The 24,416-nt window shown below is 51.2% G+C and overlaps 1 protein-coding gene across 1 annotated transcript; it reads left to right on the top strand.

The window, feature by feature from the left end:
- Positions 1–6,428: 6,428 nt before the first annotated feature.
- Positions 6,429–23,612, top strand: LOC148815284 (semaphorin-7A). The gene is made up of 14 exons (XM_088905171.1): positions 6,429–6,666; positions 8,709–8,848; positions 9,609–9,671; positions 10,221–10,316; positions 10,865–10,970; positions 11,729–11,836; positions 12,963–13,102; positions 14,100–14,278; positions 14,874–14,982; positions 15,601–15,802; positions 16,980–17,095; positions 17,228–17,400; positions 18,021–18,076; positions 18,965–23,612. Exons 1-14 carry the CDS (start codon positions 6,576–6,578, stop codon positions 19,309–19,311), a joined length of 1,926 nt encoding a protein of 641 aa, XP_088761297.1. The 5' UTR covers positions 6,429–6,575; the 3' UTR covers positions 19,312–23,612.
- Positions 23,613–24,416: the final 804 nt, after the last annotated feature.

A 24,416-nucleotide genomic window follows, 5' to 3' on the forward strand; every position in this document is an offset into this window, starting at 1 on the left:
CACCATGTTACCATCTCTGAACTGGCTTCATTACTCTGCTCTCCTCCCCACTGAGAGCTGGTGTGTGGGGGGCGTTCTGGCACACTATGGCTGCCGTCGCATCATCCAGGTGGGGCTGCACACTGGTGGTGGTGGAGGGGATCCCCATTACCTGTAAAGCTTTGAGTGGAGTGTCCAGAAAAGTGCTATATAAGTGTAAGCAATTATTAATTATTATTATTATTAAATGATCATTTAACAATTACATTTTTTGTAATGCTTCCTCTTCAGAAAAGTTTCTGAAGTGAAGTTTTTATCATGCAACCAACAGGCTCTGCCTATAACCTGTTTTTGATTGTTTTTAATCATTTGATTTAGTCCATGTACACAGAAATTACATTCTTTTGCTTCTCTGTGAAATGTAAATAAGAGAAATGCTCTTTTTTCTCACTTCTTTTTGCTACCACAATTGTGAAAGACAATCTTTTTTTTTGCATTTTAAACGATTAAAAGCCTATATTTAAACTTGTGCTCCCCGTGTTCTGTGTTTGATCATCCAGACTTTGTATTGTCCTCCAAGTTTATTTTGTGAATTAGGTATTTTATCTACAAAACAAAAGGTTCAGAACCTTCCCATCTGAAATAAGTTCTCCAGGTGTTCATTTTATAAGGTTTAATATAAGGTTATATTATAAGGTTTATAAGGTTTACAGGAAGGTTTCAAAGCTCTGGTGTGCTGCAGATCGCCAACACTGGTTCTGGAGAGCTCCAATCTAGCTAGCCTGATCCATCTCCTCAAATCATCTTTTCAATGTCTCAACACTTGGGACGATCAAGCAAGCAAATTAATTAAGGAAACTGAAATGTCAGTAAGTGACAAGCAATCAGGCTTTCGTTCCAAACGATCTCTAAATTACTTAATTTACCTCATCGCCTGCCAGTGGCTCACAATTAAGACGATCAGATGAATTAGACGCCGCTGATTGAATGGAGAGCTAGTCAAGTGAACTAGGACCGCGTTTCCCGTTCCTCGTGCTGATTTTCCCTCCCCAGAGTCGTGTTGGCAGCAGTAACGTGTCTCTCAGGTCTCGGTCTGTGCCGGTATGGGCCTTCAGCGCTCTCTGATCACAGGTGGAAAAGAGTCTTGTGAGGGTGAGCGCATGCGCAATGCACGGGCTCGTATTCTGAGAATTTTCATGTTTCTCCCCGTGTTCGTGCGTGTTTTTCTCTCACAGGGAGAGACATGCTGGTAGGTACATTGGCTTCTCTGTAAGTGGGCCCTGCTCTGAGTGTGTGTGTTGCCCTGAGATGGACTGGCGTCCCGTCCAGGGTGTGTCCTTCCTTGAGCCCGTTGCCTGCGGGGATAGGCTCCGGGTCCCCTGTGACCCTGAAACGGATTTAATGTTTAGAATGGGGATGGCTCTTTTCTCCTCTTTCCGTGTTCTCGAGAAGCTGAAGTTCTAAAGACGCCTATAAAACCCACGGGACAGCTTTCCTCGGACTCCGGAGTCGGGCACGTTCATTATTTTAAGGCGTGATAAATTATTGGTCGCAGAATGAACAGAGAAACGACGCGCGAATCTACTTCCGTGTTTGCAGTAATGGGCGCTGCTTAATTCTTTTTTTTAAAAAAAAGGGACAGCGAAAAAGCCACTCTTCACAGGTGTTTATTGCAACCATAATTGTAACCGTGCTCAGGCATTCTAGAAGAGCAGTTGTTTTCCTCTCCAGGACGTGACAACGGCAGAAACACGGGTCCCGCTCGCTTTACTATGAAGTCTGCAACGCTGGTCTCTCGCGCGCTCAGCAGAGCGTTTGAGAGCTCAGAGGGGATGCTGGGATTCTCCGGGGTCCCAGCAGGCCGGCGTGCTCCTAGCTCGCCTATGCGAGGCAGCAGGGGTAGGTTAAGAGTAGGGGTTCCCAGTCCTGGTGACCCCCCCCCCTCCCTCCCACACACACCCCCCAGCAGGTGTGTGTGTGTGTGTTCCACCGGAGCGCTAAGTTCCACAGTCAGACCCTTCACTGACTTCAGAAGAATAAGATTCATTTGAGCTGTGTGTTCTCAGCGCCTGGACATGTTGGAGCTTGAACGGTTGTGTTTTCTAAGTGAAATAAAATCCCACTTTAATGACTAGAAACAATCATGCAAATATTCCGATGAGGCAGCTGCTCAGGTCAGGGAAGGCCTCGGTTATTATCTGATGAAGGCGGCCTGGAGTGAAGACCAGCAGGGCGTCAGAACCAGAACCGGATACCGATCTAGAACAAAAAAAAACGTGTTTCAGTTCTCCGTCGAACCTCTTTTGATGAAACGGTGTCTCTCGGAGCCTGTCAGCCGCTCTCGACTTCAGCTTAGTGGCCAGAACCAAACCCGGATCGGTACCGAATGCCTGTCAGAGGGTCACTGATTTCGCCAGGAAGAAGAGTTACCCGACCGCGTGAAACCACCTTCACGATGGAGGAGAGGGAGCTGACGGGTAGCGCTGTGCTTCTGCCTGCTCCCTTTTGTGCAAGGTGTTGTGCCCGGGGGGGGGGGTGTTCCTTTTGCCAGGTACGTGATAGTTCATTTTAGTAGCCGGTGACTCTGTTCAATAGAAAAAATAAATAAACGCCTTTTCTTTTTGGATTACAAAACAGAAAGTCCATCTCGGGTTTTGGCCGCCCGCTTTGAGGGGGGAAAAAAAAAAGATTTTATTTTTCTTGTAAAACATTTGGTATGAGTTTGTCAAAAAAATGGCGAGCGCCGGTTGTTTTGTGTGGGTTGACAGATACTGTTTGACCTCTTTATTCCGGGGGAATCGCTCAGCCAGACAGCCCAGCGCACTTCCCCCTCGCAACAGACCTCGCTCAACAGTGGCATCGCAAAACGATAAAAAATAAAAAGCATCAAGTTGTTAGAAATGACTTTAAATGTGACAGCCCTGGTACAGTCACTCTCCACACCGTCGCTTGCTTCTCGGGCTAAAAAAAAAACAAAACACGACGCTGTGTCCATTCCCTGTTCAGCAAGACACTTATTTTCTGCAATAGCCCAGAATAACCCAGAAAAAAAATAATAATCACGTGTATGACAAGGGATTTAAACCCATTTGGATTTAGCCCGCGTGTCTCAATCCCTTATATAGGTCTGTCTGGTGCCGGCTGTCACTCGTATTACCCGCGGGTAGCCATTCGCTTTCCGAGCTCTCTGCTCATCCTGTTTTTTGTTCCCTCAGACGGTATAAAATTATATATCCTCCGCCCCCCCGCCTCAGCTGTGTTTTAAACACGTTTTTGTGTGAAGTAGGCCGCCGCCGCCACCGTGTGGCGAAGCGGCGCCACTGCGCCTCTCCGCGCACCTCGCGCTCGTTCCATTCGATCTTGAATTAAAAAAACAAACACAAAAACACTTCCTGGAGCCGAGGAATGTATCCGACCGCTCGTCTCTGGAGAGATGCTCTTTTTAGGAATGGGGGGGGACTGGTGTTTGGTTGCTTAATCGTGTTTTAGTATATTTCTCTGCTTAGGAGCAGTCTTCGAATGCAGCTTTACAGTTTAGTGCGCATTTACGTCGATTTTTTTTCATATTGTGCTCGACTTGTTTGCTTATTTGCGTGAGACGGAGAGAAATAAGCCATTGGCAGTGATTCTGTGAAGAATGGGGTGCCACGGTATGAGGAATTTTGGGGTCCCCAGTCTTGAGGGACCCCCCCCACATCTGTTGGGTCTGCTCCAGCCCCGCTCTGTGTTACACAATTGAAATCTTCACGAACTGAATTGACTTCATAACAGGACAAATCTGGACCTGCTTGTCACTCTCGGACGTGCTGGGGTTTGTATGGCAGCTACTGCGTTTCACGAGTGGAATAAAATCCCAAACCTTTGAGGAGGAGAAGGGGGGGAAAAAACGGCAGATATTCCGAGCAAGCGACCCGCTCGCTCCGCTGGAGCTCGGCTGCAGGGAAAACCAGGAGGCGGGCCGGCCCGCGGAACCCGGATCGGCAGTGCCTGGGCTAAGACCCCACCCAGGCTCCGCCAGTATCCCAGTGCCCCCAGCTCCCACTACCGCACACCCCGTCCTGTCGCTTTTCAAGAAAGAACTTATTTTTCTTTTCGCGAATAATCACAAAATCGAAAACTTTACATGAATATATACCTAAAACGCGACAAATGAACGCATCTCGTTAAAATTAAAAAAAGGGCAACAGTTACATAACAGTATCTACTTTTGTTCAGGTGCATCTTTTTCACGTCATTGGAGTCGCCTCCCAAAAAAAATACCCAACAAATGCCTTTTTTTTTTCCTTTACACAATAATCAATATCACGGGGGTTTGAGGCCCTGTCCTCTGTTCCCCACTGATCTCCTGCTTCCTCCTTCCCTGTTCCCCACAGATCTCTGACGTAAGAGTTTTCTCTGATAACGGACAGGGCTACCTGCGCCCTTGACTGGAGCCTCGCTGCCTTTGATCGTCACCGTGTTCCTCGCCCACCAGGGGGCGTCCTTTCCCCTGTCCATTGTGGCCCAGTGTCACACACGTCGGAGGGCAGTTGAACAGGAGCGATGCTGTATACGATGAAGGCAGCGGTCAGGGAAGACTGAGGTGAAAGGGCCTGTAACCAGTCCTCAAACTGGGCCCAGAAATCCTTGGCAAACTGGCAGGACCACAGGAGAGGGGTCCCGGTCTTCTCCTTACCGCAGGCCGCTCTAACGCCCAGCGACGCCCTCGCCTGCCGTCTCAGCAGACGGATCGTGCTGACTCGGGACGGGTCCGGGCTATTGACAGGCGCCGTGATGGAGCGGTGCTGACCGGACCCGTCGGGACAGCTCTTATAAAACGATGACTTGGCGCTGACACCGCCACGGGTCGGGAACGATTTTGGAAGATCGGTAGACCGACTAAATAAAAACCTTTTCCCCTTAAATGAGAACACGTCCCCCCCATCACCACCACCACCTTCCCACGCAAACTCAAGGATCTCCGCCTGGTCACTACTTTTCCCTGAAAGATGTGCTTCCATGTGGATTGCCTGTTTCCAGTGACCAGAATGAAGCCCGTGGCTAATGAAAGCCAGCCACAAGTGCACGTCAGGTCGGTTAGAAGGCAGTATTGTTAACCGCAGCAGAGCGGGTTGATACTGGCCCTCTGTGGCAGTAGAGGGCAGCACACAACATTGCCGCTATCCAGCACCCCTCTAAAATACGCCCTTTGGTCTTCGTCAAGACCTGAGTTATTTCATTGAACTCATTACATATAATTCACTCTACCTACAACGTTGCACAGTTCAGCATATTATATTTTCGAAGGAACAAGTAATAGGTTTATACCCTATATATATATATCCATAAATATAATTCCATATTATATTTTCTGTCTGGGTATCTGCGTCAGCAGGCGTAGTCTGCAAAGGCACGAGTAACAGGTTTATTCCCTGCTGCAAAGAGAAGAGAGAAAACGCAACGTTTCGGCTGTGGAGCCTTCTTCGGGTGAAAAACGTTGCGTTTTTTCTCTTCTCTTTTAAGCATTGAACAAACCTATTACTTGTTCCTTTGTAGAATAATTTTGGTATCTTACAATCTCCAACAGCTTCATAAATAGAAAACGGATTACAACTCGGATCAAGTTTGTTGACCGAGAGCTCAGTTGCAATGGCAGCCCGAGGACGCCAGGGGGCGCAGATGTGCGTGACCAGCTCCATTACCTCATTCCAGCCTTAACTGAACTAGCAAGGCACTAGACTGGAATATTTGCCATTTAGGTTTTCTACTTAAAAGCCTGGGGGGGGTCAGTATTTTACTTGTGAAATGCGACAGTTTAACTGGTGACTTTCGACCTGTGCAGGAAACAGTCGAATGAGCCCTGTTGTTAAGATGGTTAAGGGTTAAATTTGTTAACTGAGAGTGGGGCTGGAAGAAATCCCTGCAGGTTGTGTGTGTGTGTGTGCATGTAAGGTAAGTGTGCGAATATGTGTGTGTAGTGAGTGTGTGAGTATGTGTGCATGTACTGTGAGTGTGTGTTGTGTGTTGTGTGTGTGTGTGCATGTAAGGTAAGTGTGCGAATATGTGTGTGTAGTGAGTGTGTGAGTATGTGGGCATGGACTGTGAGTGTGTGTTGTGTGTGTGTGTGTGTTGGGGAGGAACTCCAGGAAAAGAACTGAGAGCTCTGGTCGTCCCATTTTTCACAGACCTGCTTCCAGTGGCTTATTCACAACCACCTCTCGTGAACAATCACGAATGTGCTTGAGGCAGAAGTTTTAGGGAAGCTGGAAACTTTGTCCTCTGTAACCTACGGCTTCTCTCACACACACACACACACACACACACACACACACACACACACACACACACACACACACACACAACACCCCTCCTCCCCCCCCCCCCCCCGCACCCTCTCTTTTATTCTGAGGCGGAGCTCGATACCCCCACTCTCTCAGACGGAGCTAAAAGGAGCAGGAGGGACGTGTAGCCGACAGAGGGTGCAGAGTACAGTCCGTGGGCGGGTCAGGCTCGGCGCGGTCCAGCAGAGCAGCAGAGGCAGACGACAGCCGTCCTATCCCGCGGCGAGAGGGGCGCTATCCGAGCGGGCAGCCGTGAGCACGAACACGAAAGGAAGGATGCGGACTTTCGCCCTGCTGGGCGCGCTTCTTTCCCTGGCCTGTTGCTGGGCTCCTGAGAAGCAGCCCCGGCTCCAGTTCGTCCTGCAAGGTAAGGCGACGCGCAGCGGTCATTTTCACGGCGGTCATTCTCGCGGCCGCCCACCGCGAAAGCGCCTTCGTACACGAGCGAGGGCTTGTCTTGTTCTCCGAGTCGCCGTCACGCGTGTTTTCCATCGGTCTGCGGGGTTGAGTGGAGAGAGAGAGGAGGTGGGGGGGAAGCTATCGATCAACGCAAGAAGAGCGCGAGCGCGCTCCCCCGGGGCTCGCGGCGATGCACCAGGATTTCTGGCTTCTGGCCGCGAGACACGCTTCGGCTGTGCTGGGGCTTCCTGCAGCGCGCGGCACCACCAGCGCTCATCATCATCATCGATTTCCTCTTCTGTGAAAACAACCCGTTCTTACATCCCGTATTGCTTTGGGGGCTTTTAACTGACCGCGGCTGAAAAAGGTCGGGCTGGACCCAACCGGACGTGGGAAAGGTCACGCATATTTCCTCTTGCTGAGGTGGGACAGGTCTCTAGCTCAGTGCCAGCAAGCTCTCCTCCCGTCGGGAAGAGGCGAACGAATGAATATTCTCACGCAAGAAAACGCATATTCTCAGCAGTGTTACTCCTAGCGCTGTGCGTCAGCGCTGTTGTATTGGCACTCGGACAGGTATCTCCGAGCAGAGTTTTTGGCGCAGTGCACAACGTGCCCATAACCCCTCCCCCCCCCCCCCCCCCGCAAGATTCAGCGACACGCAACAGTTAAACGCGACGGGATTTTTAAATCTGTGAAGGAAAATCGCCGCATAAAAGTCACATCTCGGTCATTGTCCTAACGACAAGCGCGTGGGATTCAAATAGCGGCGAACTGGGAGGGGGGGGTCGGCTGTCAAAGTGAAGAGGAAGGGTCGCCATGGAAACAGACTGTGTTTGCTGTGGGGGTGTGACGGGACGACCAGAACTCGGGGTCTGCAGTGGCCGCACTTTCTCTGCATCTGCAAAAAAAAAAACGCGCTTCTCTGAGGATAGAATTATGTTTAAGTGGGGCGAATTACGTTCACTCCCCCCCCCCCCACCGCGCGGTCGGTGTAGAAGAGGCTGTTTCCTGAGGGCGACGCCGGCTGGCGCTGCGGACCTGCAATGCGGGTGCCGGAGCCGGAGCCGGACGAGGCCGGCGGGGACTGCGGCGCGAGCGGAGGGGAGGCCCGCGGCGCCCGCGAACCGCGACTCGCCCCTCGCGCGGCAAATGGGAGAACGCGAGGGTGGGGGGGGGGGAGGTGTCCGGCGGAAAATTCCGCACTGTCCGAGACCACGTCCCAGCATCCCCCTTCCCCCCCCCCCCCAACCCAACCGATCCCCGAGTGAAAGCATTCCAGACACGTGCCTCTCTTGCCGCCGCTGGTGACGTATTTCCACCCATTCCAGACCCTTACAAGATGCATATTAAGACAGAGCCCTTGTTTTGAAGGTTAGGAGATATGTACTCGTGCGTTTCTTGATTTCGCCTTGCGGGATATTGAACGTCTGCGGTGAACGGAACAGGGTGATGCCCGTGCGAACTGGTTTGTCGCTCAAACGCGGATCTAGCTGGTATTCTCGGGAATCACGGCCTCATCAGTATTCTCAAAGGCGCTGATCAACAGCAGCTTTCCGAGTTTGCGAGTCTGCCAAGCTGGCGGCCTTGCTAATTCAAACCCTGGTAGCGACTCGGCTGCTCAGAGAGAAGCCGCCGGACATTCAGCACCTCGGACAGCTCCCGGCTCCGACCGCGCCCTCTGCTGCTCGCTGCTGGCAGCTCGTCCTGTTGCAGAGTCGGCCCCCGCTGTCTGCGGCAGATCGCTGCGCTCCATCTCTGCCCGCACGCTGTTGAGACATTCTCCAAATGAAAATGTTTTCTTCTATGATTCTAACTCGTTTATTGGGTGTTTGTGCCTGATTAAACTTTTCCTGCTGCAGTTATTGAAGATACCATAACAAAATATGAGTCGCACCCTCAGTAATTTTAAACTTTTATTAATCGTGGTACAGCATGATAGAAACCGAGTCCTTAAAGCATTTACACTGTTTTTTTTTGTCTCATGTAAACGCACGTTAACGTGTTTTGTAGAGCCCGGTCGATTTATTTTCCCCAAACCGGAGAACTACACGACGGTTCTCCATCAGGATGGCAGTGACGTCATCTACATCGGGGGCCAAGCGGTCGTCTATGCGCTGAACTTCACGGACCTGAGGGCGAAAGACCCAAAGGTAAAGACCCAGAGGGTGCAGTTACAGACTCTCGGCGAGAGGGGGCGGCATTGCGACACGGGATATAGCCTGGCAGGACATGGGGGGGTGGATTCGCTCTGGAATACACCTGAAAAGTAGCGTTGAAAGAACTGTTTTTTTTCTGGAGGCATTTCCCATTTTTGACAATATCAAGGTGTCGTGGCCAGATTTCCCCCTGGCCTTTACCAATCATGGCCTCCTAATAATCCCCGTCTCTGAACTGGCTCCATCACTCTGCTCTCCTCCCCACTGAGAGCTGGTGTGTGGGGAGAGGACTGGCGCATCATCCAGGTGGGGCTGCACACTGGTGGGGGTGGAGGGGATCCCCATGACCTGTAAAGCGTTTTGAGGAGAGGACGAGAAAATTGCTATATTAGAAAAGATTATTAACCCCAGCTGCTCCAGGGGCGCCGTATAAATGGCTGACCCTGCGCTCTGACCCCCAGCTTCTCTCTCCCTGTCTGTGTGTCTCATGGAGAGCTAGCTGGCGTATGTGAAAAGACAAATTCCGAATGCAAGAAAGTTTATATGGCCAATAAAGTGATCTTATCTTATTAAGACATCAGAAGCTGGCTGAAACAGTCAGTTCTGGGAGAACCGTGGCTGAAGGTTGATGAGCTGGACTGCAGTTTGATGGAGCTGCAGTACAGAATGTGTGGGACGCATGTCGTGGTGAAGCTGTAGCCGTGGTGCCATAAGGAGCTGCTCTGTGCCAATCCTGTACTGTGTCCTCCTCCAGATCCTGGTGACTCTAGACGAGAATGCGAAGGAAGCGTGTCTCGGGAAACCCACTGTGCTGAAGGTACGTGGGCGTGCCGGCCATCTGGAGCTGCTTTCCTGGGATCATCCCTGCCAATGCCGTAAACGCTCGGCCGCCCGAATAGCACAGGCGCCTCATTATCCGAGAGGAAAGGATCCGGAGCCCGACCGTGTCGGAGGTGTACAGTAATCGCAGCGTTCCCTTCTGTTGGAGCGCCGGGCTGGGACTGAAACCAGGAAGTGTGGCGTCACTTGTGAATTCAGTAATGCTGAACTGCAGGGGGGTTGATCTAGAGGCGTGTGTGTGCTGTAAAGGAGCAATCCAGGCCAGGCTGCAGAACGGATTGCATTGTGTAATTCTGACATGGGCCAGAAAGCAGCTTGTTCCTGACTGCTGTGCATTGGTGAGGTTTCTGGACTTCCTCTCCTCAATGAACTATTTTAAGGGCTGATTATATTTTACACTTTTAGTTCCTGTTTGTGGCTGTGGAGGAGAGCTTCTCTATGTCATTAGGCCCTTTATACTTTGATTTTCGGTGGTGAGTGAGCGAGATAGGTTCATGCCTTGCTGTGTTCCTTTTGTGCTCGCCAGGAGCAGTGTGAGAACTTCATCACCGTCATTCAGAGGGTCAACGACAGCCTTGTGGTGTGCGGGACGAACGCTGGCTCCCCCAAGTGTTGGCTGATGGTAAGTGTTTCCTGTTGAGCCGCCTTCAGAGCGGAGAGCTCATGCCTCTTTTATAGGGAGACGGAAGAATACAGGAGTGAGTCTGAATGAAAAGGTGACGTTCATTCTGGCAGCTGGTAGATGAATAACCAAAGAATGCACCTGTCTTTTTCTCATGGCTCCCACAGGGCCAGACAACCACATGACCTGGAAGCTGTTTGCAGTCTCCCACAATCCCCTGTGCAAACATGTGTCTCCTGTTGTCCGTCATTTAGGACCCTAAGCATAATTCCCACAATTCCCACTTGTGTTTCCAGCTCCTTGCCTTACTGACGACCTTGAAGACATGTCCTGGGTCGGCCTTTTAAATTCCTTTCAGGGTTTTGCAGACCCAATTCAAGTTTCCACAGAATCATCCAACTTCCGGGCTCCGCACAAAAGTCCGCCCCCTTTCCGTCCTGGGATGCAAGCAATGGATCATTCCATCCCAAACAGACTCGGGCAGATTTGGGAAGCAGACCCGGTGACTCTGTAGTTCCTCGAACTTCACACTCCTCGTGTCTGTCTAGGTGAACGACACCGAGCTGAGCGACACTACCACGAATGGCCAGATGATGGCGCCGGCGGACATCTCCCCACCGTTCCCTTCGCAGAGAGTGGTGTCCCTGTCAGCAGGTACGGCGGCACGCTGTCTTGTTTTAACAAGAGGCGGGGCTGGGCCTTCAGGGCCACCCTAGTGCATCACTCGTTCAGGCAGGCGGAGCATTTCAGCAAGGCGATGGACACTTGTCACAGCTGGGTGTTTCACTAAGGGCCATGCAGGTGACGAACAACAGCAGTGTCTCGCCTGGAATTCAAACCCACAGCCTTCTGGCCAAGAATCCAGAGCTCTAACCATTGTGGCACAAAGCACAGGCTGGGTGAAAAGTGTCAAGTTAGCTGTGATGAACGATTACTGGCCCGATAATCCACTCTGATTATCAAGGCCTTCTTTTCTCGACCTCAGGTCTATGGGTTGAACTTTGCATCTCACTAATTGCATTGAATAATTGAGACTCATTATTTCAATGAGAAGTGCAGCTGGTCTTGATCTGTTGCTCGTTGAAAAGTATCTGCAGATCCTTGCAGGATTCCAGCGCCCTCTGGGGATTGAAATCACCCCCCGTGCTGCTCTGTGGGGTCTCGGGGCGAATTAAAGCCATCGCCATCTCTCTCTCTCGGCGGTCCACAGCCAGCGGGCCAAGTTCCGGTCTGGCTGCCGGCCCGCCCAGCAAGACGAGAGGCGTCAGGCTGTGTCAGTCAGCCAGCCAATCAGGGGGCTCCATGCAGACAGCTCTCCAGTCACCAGTCTGCAGCTCCGCCTGGGTGGGGTGTCTGAGGATGGGAGCTGAAGGTTGTTTTTTTTTTGTCTCTTTTGCCGGTCTCTCCCGCAGAGGGGAACCTGTACTCGGCTCTGTCTGCAACCGGGAGACAAGGCGGCTTCATCCGCAGAGCCTACGGATCCCAGAAGCTGCTGAAATCCGAGGATAAGTGGCTGCACAGTGAGTGGTGGATGTGGGACTTGCAGGGGGGACGGTGATTGTCAACCCTTCCATTACCTCCTGCGTCGTGGTCCGGTTTCTCCTGGGGGCGCTTGCTGGGGGGGGGTGTTCCCTACTAAAGATCCCGTTCCCCTTAATGGGGTAGAGTCGGGGGCGTCTAGGCTAAATCCACAGACGAGCTATCGAATCTGCTGAAAGGTCTCAAGCTGCCTCTCAGCTGTGACTTTTACCATGAGGGTCCGAAGATCCTGTCCCGGGTCTCCCCAAAGTCTTCCGAGGAATCGCTCTGGGTCGGGCAGGGACGGGGGCTGAGTGGGGCTGACACATCGGCTATGAACCCACCAGCCCAAGGAGGCTCTGTGCTTCAGGGCCCAGTTTTCGGGGTACACCCTGCAGAGAGAGGGTAGCATTACAAGGCAGAGCAGGGTAGCGGGGATCCCCAGACCCACTGGTTTGCATTCCACCTGAAATCTGCACTCGGCTCAATCCTTAATTGAGCAGCCGAGAAGCTTGATTGGAACCCCTGTGGTTGTTATTGTTATTTTTTGTTACTCAAACCTTGGAGATCTTCAGCTATTTATGAAGCTCAAGAGCTCATGGGCAACATTCTGATGCATCTAGGAACTGGAAACAACTAGAGAGCTCAGATTGACTCTGCTATGTGGGCAATAAAGGGTTTGATTGTCTGAGAACCAAGAGCTCAACCTGAAAGGACAGTCGACTGGCAGCAGTATTTACTTGCAGCTGTACGCAGTCAGTTCCAGAAAACCAAAAATCTTGATAAAAATTGCTTTCTTCTTTGCAAAAGTTGTCAACTTTGCCTATGAGAGCTAACTACTGAGCCTATACAGTCATCTTATTTACTTCTATTTACTGTTTTTATACTTATATTTAATATCTTGAATTGCTGTTAGACATTAGTGTGTGGGGGAGTGTTTATGAGGGTTATAGGGTACAATTTGACTATACATGAATTTGGCTTTATCCATTGCTCAGAATCCCTCACCCCTGAGTAAGTTGTGAATCTTCTGTATAGCAGCACTTTGGGGGTGTCCCCAGGGCCAGGAGGGGGATCCCCTGTGGCTCGTGCAGTGAGATTGATCAAACCACCACGTCTCTAACACAGACCCCCAGTTTGCGGGCGCAGCAGTGATTCCAGCCATGCCCAGACACCTGGAGGAAATCTACTTCTTCTTCAGCGAGATCAACAGGACGGCCACCCCGGATGAAGACCCCTACAGGGCGAGGATTGGGCGAGTGTGCCTGGTAAACTGGTCTGCCTGTCCTCCAGCAGCAGCTTAGGAAACATGTGACCAGTCCCAGTCAGGGCGGGGCAGGCAACTGCATCATCACGGCAGCCAGGGGAGCTGGGAAGGATGTCATTGGTCAGTGTAGCTGTTGCCTCATTCTTATTGGCTGGGCAATCAGTCAGTTACACCTGGCGTTGAGGGGGAGGGCGGAGCATTCTCCTGCCCTGTTTAAAAAAAGCCACCCCTGCAGCCTCAATGCTGAATTGTGAGTTGAGAGGTCGAGAGGAGTTTGAATCAGAGCTTGAGATGAGACCTCTGAAGTATTGTTCTGTGGTCTCTGGTCAGAGGCGAGTTCAGGAGGTAGAGCCCACACCCCTTTGCTCCTTAACACATATGAATGGTTTATGAAGCAGAGACAGCAAGATGTCTCTGATCTCTCTGAGTGTTGGGCTGCAAGGAGTCACATTTCATGAAAACCCTTTCATCACACTTGGAGAGGACACTCACAAGAGGCATCTCCCACAGTGTCCCAAATTACAACAGGGTTACAGCGGGGTTTATAGTTCACGTACATCCATGGTCACCCTATGTTAATACCATTCATGCATGGATGCTCATGAGTGACAATTACCGCTTGTATTGGGATATATAGAAATACCTCCAGTTACTTCTGACACATGTCACAGACAGCAGGTGTCTGTTTCAGTGCACTCAAGCCAGGTCAGGAGTAGTGTGCCCAGGCCAGTCAGACCTCAACAGGAGCATGAGGTAACTCCTCTAGGAGATGCCCAAGAAGCAACAAGGAGGGCAAGGGATGCTACAGAGACATGCTGTAGCTATGAGCTGTAGGAAGGAAAATCTCTAAGCCTGTGTAGGAAGACCAGGCAATAGCTTGAACTGGGAGTAGTTCTCTCTTCATTAAACTCCACCGGTTCCAAACCCGGGACTGAAGTGGTCGGTGCCGAGTCTAAACGTAATCTCCTTGAGCTGCTTGCCTCTGTGTCCTTGGCCAGGTGGACGAAGGCGGCAGCAAGACTGTGCTGCCCGACTCCTGGACCACCTTCCTGAAGGCGCGGGTGAGGTGCGGCGTGGAGGGCACCCCGCAGCAGTACAACCGGTTCAAGGAGGCCTATGTGCTGACCAGCACGGATAAGAAAGTCGGGGTGCTGTACGGGATCTTCTCCAATGCCTGGTAAGATGCCCAGGGCAGCGGTATCAGGCCCTGGTCCTGCAGAGCCCAGATCCCTCTGGTTTCACACAGGTGTCCTCAGTCGGTGACCAGGAATCACTGGAGGTTGAACCAGTTGGAGCCTTGAAGCCAGCAGTCGATTCACTCGATGGATGGAGAGGTTTGTCAATGGAAACTGCTGTTGGAATCAGATGGATTCAGATCAGACTGAAACCGATCTGGTCAAGCAGTGAGAGTGCCTTCCATTGCCAAAATCTTGGGTTCGGCACGGGCTGATGACTTTCACCTACCTGATAAAGCAAGATTTGCATCTCTGATGCTGGGAAGAGGTGGTACAGGTCAGAACTGGAGATTCAGAAGCAATGGTCAGCTTTTGCTTCTTTTCAGGGGGACACGAAACTTCTATTTACCAGAACGGCTCGTGTCCGAATACCTGCTCCTTCAGGTTTACAAGCCAGGGGAGCCCCTGCGCCCCGAAGTCGGAATGATCATTTTGAGTGCAGAGACGCCAGCCACAGTGCCGTCTTTCAGTCTCTCTGAATGATCACCCCCACTTCCCGGAGCCGTTTCCATCCTGTCCTGTCCTCTCCTGTCCCAGGGACACCACCGTGGTCTGCGCCTATTCCATTGAGGAGATCGACCAATCTTTCGGTACCTCCAAACTGAAGGGGTACACCAGCCCCTTGCCGACACACCGCCCCGGAACGGTAAGGCAGTCCCATGTCGCTATTCCTAGTAGAAATAGTGGGTTGACTGGCATTATGATGCACGTACAAGGAGAATACTCTGCAATCCGGATGCAGCAATCTAGGAATTCAGTGTCCTTCACCCTTCGGCACAAAGGATGCAGACAGATAAGCTGGATGCAGTTCAGATGTGTGAAAGAAAGGGCCGTACTGCAGAAAGGGCTCCCTGAAGACAGGGGCTCAGCCTGAGCAGGGCAGCTCTGAGAAAACGGACCAGTGCTTACACATACAGTAGGACTGCTGCACGCCAGCTGTGGCAGGAGACGGAGACCCTGGAGCCCGTCTCAGGTTTGCAGCCGGATCACATGCAGGCCCCTCTGATCTGACCTCTCGGGGGCTCCTGCCTTTACAAAGCGCTCGGCACGGAGCCACGGGACTGGAGGATGCATCCGAGATCAGCCTGGGGTCTTCGGGGGAGGGTTGGGAATGATGTGCCCGGAGTCTTGGAAAAGGATCCTGTACCTTTGTAAGTGTAGGAGCCACTCGGAGAGGAGAAAATAACAGGTCGGGCTGCAATGCCCTTGGCCTGCCCCCTGCCCCCTGCGTCCACCCTCACGCTGCCTCTGGCCCTCTTCTCAGTGCGCCTTCAAGAATGTGACCTCGGGCCTGGCCGCCAAGACCCTGGGGGTGATCCGCGACCACCCCGAGATCGAGGATGTGATCCGCCCGTTGGGGAAGCAGCCCCTGGCCCTGCTGACCAGCGACCACTTCACCAAGATGGCCGCGGACACGGTGCTGGCGGTCAACGATGAGCACTACAGTGTGCTGTACCTGGGCACAGGTGAGTCGGGGAGCAGGAGGGAAACCAGCCCATCCATAAGCTAGGACTAAACCTGGTCCTAGGCTCCTACTGTAAATCCTTCATTACAATTGTACAAAGCACCCCAAAACCCTTCTAGATTCAGAATTATTTTTCATTTATTCTAGCAACTTGTTTTTAGCTACGGCAGGTGAAGCTAGATCTGTCTCTGGGGGGTGCTTCTGTTTCTCACTCCAGATGACACTTCTGCTTACTGAACGATCGGAACAGACCATCGGGTTAAGTGGCCAAGAAATTAAATCGTTTGACATTCACAGCTTTAGCTAGTGATGATTTGAGTGGGAGGGCTCTGATTATTTGGATGCTCCTCAGTGTTTTTTATTAATGGTGTAAATTACACGGTTGATGGTTTTTAAAGAGGGCTGCACCCGGAAAATATTTTCAGATCCGGGGTGAAGGGGAGTTTTTTCCTCGATTGATCACAACGGACCCCAGTGTTTGGAAGCTGGAGGATTTCTGAGATGGATAAGCTGCAGAACCAGGGCCCGGTAACAGCTGGGAAGTAGAAAAGAACTGCAGTGCAGACCGAGGTGCCTCTTTACACAGAGGGTGGTGGGAGTGTGGAACAAGCTGCCCAGCCGGGTAGTTGAAAAGGTTACCCCTGGAAACTCTGAAAGTAGACTGGATGGGAGCCCAGCAGCTCAGTAACTTTGCAAACTTGATGAGCTAAAAGGCTTTCTCTCATTTGTAACCTTTCGGGAATTCTTGAATACTTGTGTGAGAGATCAGGGTCAGACGCAATAACATGATCAGATGAATCATATTAAACATTTGTGGAACTGTGAAATACAAATGACCTTTCTGTCTCTTTGCCTTAGCTAGCCTGAAGGAATAATTCCAGGCCAGTAGATTAAGAGGTACATGAGGCACCTGCAGGTTCTGCGGCATCAGATTAGAACTGTTTATTCATCAGAGTCATGTGACGCATCTCAGCGAGTTTTTGGGCTAGTTCCTGAAGCCTGTGGCCTGGAGTAGGGTTGTTTCCTGCTCGGCCAGATTGCGCTGCCAGGTGGCTGCTAGGGCACTGACAGCAGAGGTGTTACAGGAGACACTCTGTGCAGGATATGGCGGTGGCCAGCAGATCGCTCTCATTGCAGGGCAAAGAGACAGGAGCTAAGGGTTTTCCTTCTTTCCTCAGGAAAGGGGAAGGTTTTGAAGGTTCTGCACACCATCGAGGAGGTCTTTATCATCTCCCAGTACTCCCTGTTCGCCGCCGAAGCTCCAGTCAGCCTGATGGCCATCGACTCCCAGAAGGTAACTGCGTGTTCTGCCTGAGCAATAAGCCGTACAGTGCATTTTGTCCCAGCATTCTTCCACAGCGCCCCCTGCTGGTTAGGGTACACTGGGAGACGGTGAAGAGTTTTCTCTTCCTTTTTTTCGGGACAGGGCCACCTCTATGTGGGGACTTCGCTGGAAGTCCAGCGCCTCCCCCTGGCTGACTGCCAGCGCTACGGCAACACCTGCAGGGAGTGCGTACTGTCCCGGGACCCTTACTGTGGCTGGGACGCGGCCAGGCGCCAGTGCACCGCCATACCCCCAGGATACAACTCCAGCTTCGGGTACGACAGGGGATTCCGGGCTGCTCCAGGGGAGCTAAATTAAACTTGCAATTAATATCTCCCACACAGAGGAAGTGCTATGCCTTTTTACCGTTTTTGTCTGCGACATAGGGGGGCTTATAAAGTAGAGCAGAGTATTGGTAAGGGTTCAGGACTTCTGCTGCAAGGGTTGCAGGTTCAAATCCCAGTGGGGTTGGGTGCCGTCGTACCTGGGAGCACGGTACTCCACTCCAAGTCGACTGATCGGACCCAATGAAGATTTGTCTGCCTGCCAGTTAACAAGCCACAGCTCCTTTTATTTTGCCTTTTGTTTTTCCAGAGTTGCATGTCCAGGTTACAGAACGCAGAGTGCATGAGAAAAGACGTCTTTGGGGAAAGGAGTCGTAGGCATTTTTACTTTTAATGGAAGAGAGGTGTCAGAATGTTAACTACGAGCGAAGGACAATTCCAGGTGTGTCGCTTACACGGTGGGAGAGGCTCATGGGGAGGTATGGGGGTTGTGTCTGCTGGCATCCTGTGGGGGAAGGATACGGTTTTGGAAAAGAGGCGGACAGCTTGTCCAGCCCCCTGCAGGCGAACCACGAATCACTGGACTGTTGTCCTGTCTTTATTCCCTGCAGGTCCATCCTCCAGAACCTTGACCAGTCCAACACCTCCGTGTGTGGGGACTCTGCAGGTAAGGACAGCCCAGCTCCTGCTCCCGCCAGACCTCTGCAGTTTCTCCAACCACCCAGCCCTGTTAACGTCACGGACCATTGACTTCGGAAATCTGATGTTTGTTTTTTTTTTGGCCTGGTACAAAGAATCAATCCTTATGTTTTAGATTTCAGTCTGGTATGATCAAACTGCCTTACAGTGCTGGGGCCCTGGGTTCGATTCCAGACCTGGGCTGCTGTCTGTGTGGAGTTTGTATGTTCTCCCTGTGGTTGTGTGGGTGTCCTCTAGGTGGTCTGGTTTCCTCCCATAGTCCCAAGAGAGGCTGGTGGGTTAATTGGCTTCTGGGAAGACTGGCCCTGGTGTGAGTGTGTGTGCTTGCGTGTGTTGCCCTGTGAGAGACTGGCGTCCAGTCTTGGGGGTACCTGCACCTGTTGCTTGCTGGGATAGACTCTGGCTGCCCTGAATTGGAAGAAGTGCTGAGAATTTTGGGATTTTCCACCTGGTCCCACCTTGATCCACGTGTTTCTGGGATGGGCAGCAGGTTGGCTGTGACTTTCCCAATGGCTTTCTGATGTGGATGGATGGAGAGGTGGATAATCCACTTGCAAAAAGATACAAACCACAGAGAGGAAGCAGTGTGGTCCAGAATAGTGTGACCTTCAACATAAGCTCCGGTGTTTTTAAGTGTTTTAGGTCAATTTTAGCCTGTCTTCCTACACCTCATAATAGATACACCATAGAAGTTTGAACATTTTATATGGCTTTAGTGAGCAATTTTCATCATCCACTAGAGACAAAGCAATTAGGAATATTACAGTGTGTGTTGCTTCTGTAGCTCCACGGAGTTTTTGAATATGGCAACTTGTGCAGGAAATGCGGTGCCTGACTCGGATTGTGGTTGTCCCAGATCTGAAAGCCCCCAGCACCGATCCCAAAGAGGTCCTGGTGAACCCGGACGGTCCGATCCTGCTGCCCTGCCCCGTGCGCTCCTACCACGCCTCCTACACCTGGGAGAAGGATAACTGCCAGAAGCGCTACCCCTGCTCCATCAACGGGGGGTCCTGCGTCCTGGCGCCCACCCCCGACCTGCCCCTGAAAGATGGCGTCTTCCGCTGCATGGCGCTGGAGGACGGGCACAAGGAGGAGGTCGTGTCCTACAGGCTGGTGCTCAACAGTGCCATCCCCGCTGGGCCCGCGCGGGCCTCCCTCCTCCCCTCGCTGCTCGTGGCCGCCGCCGCGCTCTGGCTGATGTAGGACCCCCGTGCCGCGCTCGGGGTGGGGGGGGGGAGGTAGCGCCGCCGCCGCAGAAAAACGCCCACTGGCCATAACGAGGCCGAGCCCCATTCACAAAGCACTCACATTGCAAATTATTAGTCAAACGCCGCTTCGAGGGGGACGCGAGGCCGCCCAGGGGGTCTTTGTTTGTGGAAAGAGGCTTAAACGTAGAGGTTGTGTTTTTTTTTGCAAGCTTTTCATCCAGGTTCTGCCATCCCGGCCCGAGCGGTGTCTTGTGCGACGATATGAACCGCAGTATTTCTCTCTCCCCCCCGAACCGAGACGGGCACTGACTTCAGCGATACAGGGAGGGGTGTGATGTAAAAAGGGGGGATAAAGATGGAAAACTGGTAATTAAGTGGGTTAATTTAACCAAAGTTAAGGGGGGGGAGAAAACCAGACTGCAGCTGTTGTTAAACATTCTGGTGGTGGGGGGAGGGGGGTGATTCTGCTGTACCTAAGGGCAGGGTTATGAAGGGGCAGGTCTGTGACACTGTGGATCGGGGCTGTCAGTTTCTATAGTTAAAAAGCCCAGGTCTCTGCAGAGACTTCTTCTTGTCCACAGCGCTAATCTGAATGGAGCAGTTTGTGTCGGAACCCCCCATCACACACACACACACACACACACACACACACACACACACACACACACACACACAAGCCATGCTTAGAGATTCACTGTCCCCTGCATTTTTGTTCCAACTGAACTTTCAACGACTTAACGGAAACAATCAGAGGTGCGGGAGAGATGACCATTCCTTCGAGATCTCCTCTTGTCGACCCCTTCAAGACAGAGACACTGCACCACCTGCAGAAGAGTGACTGTGGTCCCACAGCCCTGTCGTCACCATTCTGCATCTCGCTTTTAAGCGCTTTTTTTCCCTAACTGTCTTGATTCTTCCCCCTGCTTGAAACACCCAGTAGCAGATTCAGACAGAGAGGTGAGAAAAGAGATATACCAATGAGACAGCACAGCAGTGTGGGCAGGTTGAAAGCTTGTGGTGTCCTTATTGCGGAGGGCCGTGTGCTACACGGTTTAAAACCAAATGTGGTACTGACTCCATACAGTCGGAGCGTCTTGGATAAAACCAAAAATCCTGTTTACAATTTTGCACAAAGACGGTACGTTACATGTACACCGAGCACAAAACGGAACCGCTGGTAAAAAGGGGGTGGCCTGACACTGATGCTGGGGGAGAAGTCTGACACTCCAAGCCAGAGAGTGGGAAATCTGTCAGTTTTCTCAATGGGAGGAGGGGACAGTTTTAGGGCAGCATGGTGGTGCAGAGGTTAACACTGCTGCCTTGCAGTGCAGTGGCCCTGGATTCAGTTCCAGAGCTAGGATGCTATCTGGGTGGAGTTTGTATGTTCTCCCTGCACTTGCGTGGGTTTCCTCCCATGGTGCAAAAACCTGATAGTGGGTTAATTGGCTTCTGGGAAAATTGGCCCTAGTGTGTGTGTGATCATTTCCCCTGTGGGCGGGGTCTGCCACTATCATTTCCTGTGTGGGCGGGGTCTGACACGGTGTCATTCACTCTGTATCATTCCCTCTTGGTGCAGAAAGCCGTGTAAACCAGCAAGCAGTTTAGTCACAGGCACCACTCAGCACTGGTTATAAAGGGTCCAGTTGGAGCACAAAGCTGCAGATGCTGGGGTCTCTCAAGAGCAGGATTTGGAATCACTGGGCGAGAAAAAGTGCTCACTCCAAAGGTCATACTCAGGCCTGCTGAGCAGCACCGTTCTCACAACCAAGCAACACTCCCCCGTCTGCGAACACGTCATTGTGCGTCCACTCCGTGCGTGTGCAAGTCCACCGGACTGGAAACAAACCTCGTTCTGGACCTACGGGACTTGCGTGCGAGAAAGTGTATCTTCATTGGCATGCCAAGCTAAAACCGATAACGTGTGACAGTTACAACACGAACACACGCAGCAGCACAAAAGAAGGACGCTTCACACAGCAGGCGGTTTCCTATTTCCCCATCCTGGCCTAATTGCGCAGGCAGCCCTGTGCGTGCTGCTGTACGCATCAGCAGCAAAGGTCAGGCTGTGTCATTTGTCAATCTGTCAGCACACAGCAGACAAGCACGTCTTCCATCCCATGATGCCGTGGGAAAGGTGACAAGCGTCTGAAACTAGATACACAGGGATCCTCCAGTCGGGACAGGAGCCACCTCTTTACACAAAGAGTGTTGGGTGTCTAGAACAAGACGCTCCCGCAACGTTGTTGAAGCCGACACCCTGGCTTTCTTTAGGAAAGGGCTGGGTGGCGTCCTTTGGGACAAGAACATACTATCCTCCAAACGAGCTCCATGGGCTCACAGTGCCTGTTCCCCACTGAACGCCAAGGCATTCTCATGCTTACTGGGAGCTGAACACCATCTTTACCAAATGAGCAATGAGGTGTTAATGAATTGTCCCATTAAATGATTAAAAGCTCAGCTGGAACAAAAAGGGGGATCTTGTGGGGGGGTTCTGAAACCCAGTATTGGCAGAATGTGTTCTGGATGGGGGGGGGGAGGGGTCTCTGTTGTAGTTAGATGGGGTGAAACTGCTATCCTCTATTCTGCCACCTGTCTTACACAGATAAGACACGAGGCAGACATGACAGTGTGTTTGACCTTTCACTGGCCCAAAGCAGATCTAGATGAGGTTTGTGCAGACAGTGAATGTATACATCAGAATAGGCTTGGAGTGGTTCATCCCCCCAGCACCTTCCTGCCCTCCAATCGATTAATAAAGCCCTACAGTAAATTAATAAGTCCATTTAGAACTAACAGTAAGCAGGTACGAATTTCCAAGGGGGAAGTGAAGCTTGACACTGGTGCCTGGATCGAGTGTGCTCTGAATCACCTCGTTGTCCTGTCGCTCTCTGTACATTGCACTTCCTGTCTGTTTGCCAAATCGCTCTGTTCGCTCTGCAACCAGTCGTAGTTCCATTCCAGGCGGCCCTGCCCGCTGGCGCCCATCCTGTGTGCCAAAAGCCAGCCCCCGCAGGGTCGTGGAGAGATGGGGAGACCCACACGGAGACTATCGCCAGCCAGCCAGCCAAAACCAATCGATCTACCGAAAAACCCAACCGTGCCCTGCAGCCAGAGAGGAGATTCGAGAAGCACTCCTCTTAGATGCTCAGCTTCTGAAAGGTGGGGGCTTGGCAGTAAAAGGCAGAGTAATGGCCAGGCAAGTGCGGTGAAATTGTGGCCAAAGCAGGGTGAAGCACAGAGAGATGTGATGAAGCCGGTACAGAGTGTAGCAAGGGAAAGCTGTTCTAAGGAAAAGTGGAACCGTGATCTGCATTCTTACCACAGTAATCCTTCACAAGAGGAATCTTCAGATCTTCCTGTCTTTCCTGAACCTCCTCTTTCTCCTACATGTATCTCTTGGGAGTAGTGTTTACACGGAAATTTTCAGATTTGATTATCAGAGCACTGTATCTAACCCCAGGTTTCTCATTACTTTATGAAACGGTCAGGGTTTTTCAGTGATGTCTCCTTTAGGTTTATGTACACTCATTCATTCCAGCAAGTGGCAGATGTTTACAGTACATTTACTCCTTTTAGACAAGAGTTTCCCAGTCCTAGAACCTGCAGGCCGCACACACACACCTGCTTCTATTTGCTCCAGCTAACCTAACACAACTGAACGCTTCATTGACTTAATAATGCAATTCTTTGGACTGTTTTTACCTCTTAAGCATGTTGGACATAGTATTTTATTTAACTGTTGCATTTCATAACTAACAAACTTCTAAACGTTTGAATAGAAAAAAAAGCCTTGTAAACTATTTCAATGGAGCAGCTTGTTAGCTGGATGAAGGCTTAGGTTAACCAATTAATCCCGTCTGGGGGGGAAAACAGCAGACGTGTGGGCCTTCATATCCAGGATTGAGATTCCCTGGATTTAAAATACAAGCTGTGAGATCCATTGGAAACTGCAGGAGACACGGCAGAGAGCAGCCCCCGTACATACTAGTGCTGAGGTTGACACCACCCTGTGCTCAGTAAAGCCCGTCTGAGGTGTTACTCAGCTCCAAAGCAGGAATGTTTTAGTCACTGTAAAACGCACTGGCTGTGTGCGCATAGTCTCTGAACCATCGCATTTGCCAAAAGCTTGGGAAAGCTAATCATGCCTCTTCATGCATATGTACTTTTGTATAATTTTTTAAAAGAGTATTTATGAAATATAAATATATGTAAATGTGAAGAATCAAAGAATGTTACTATTGGATTTCCCTTTACCAACCATGGTTAGTAACTGAATTAAAAGTATTAATTAAAGGCTGATTTTGGGATTGTTTTGTCTTTATTTTGAGAAAATAATTAAAAGCACCGCCTGATCAGTTGCCTTCTGGCAAGAAACTCATGGAGAGAAACGGGGGGGGGGGGGGTGCAGATGTGCTCCTCGGCCACGCCCACTTGTCAGCATTTCAGCCAATAGGAGCAGAGGATGGTCTTTCACTGATGTCATGGCAACCCAGAAGTCTGGGAAGTTGCAGGACTCATGATCATGCTGGAGTCTCCAGCTGCCACCCAGCCTACCCCCGCGTCAGGAGCCCCATCCACAGCTGATAGCAGTGTCACTCAGGCTCAATCCAGCAGCATACATCTTGCTCTGCAATCTGATCCAACAGCTTTCCTGACTGAGCGTTTCTCTGGTCCAGGTCAGAGGTGATTGCCAACATAGCATAAGATAAGCAATTTACCGCCCAATCTGCTGTTTGGGCAGCCCTGTCTAGGGCTTATCTGTCACAATCACGGACGTTTTGGAGCTGGATAGATTTGGGGAGGCCCAGGCTTAGTAGTGTAATTCTCCGTTTCCTGGGGCAGAAGAAAAAGCCAGAATTGCCCAGGAGTTCCTAGGAAAGTGGAGTCAGGGGTGGTCCTGAAATTCCTTGGAAGGTGGAGTCAGGAGCTGTGGCTTGATGCTAGAGTTGCCCAGTTCCTAGGAAAGTGGAGTAAGGGGGTGTGTTGGTCACACCAGATAGGTGCTAGTATTTGTTTTAGTTGGCCTGCTAAAGTTCTGAAATTCTGCATCACAAAAATAGAAAGTGATTATTATATACATAAGGCAAATATGTGCAGTGA

The sequence above is a fragment of the Atractosteus spatula genome, chromosome 25 (assembly GCF_055471065.1).
Source record: "Atractosteus spatula isolate fAtrSpa1 chromosome 25, fAtrSpa1.hap1, whole genome shotgun sequence".
Taxonomy (NCBI): Eukaryota; Metazoa; Chordata; class Actinopteri; order Semionotiformes; family Lepisosteidae; genus Atractosteus; species Atractosteus spatula.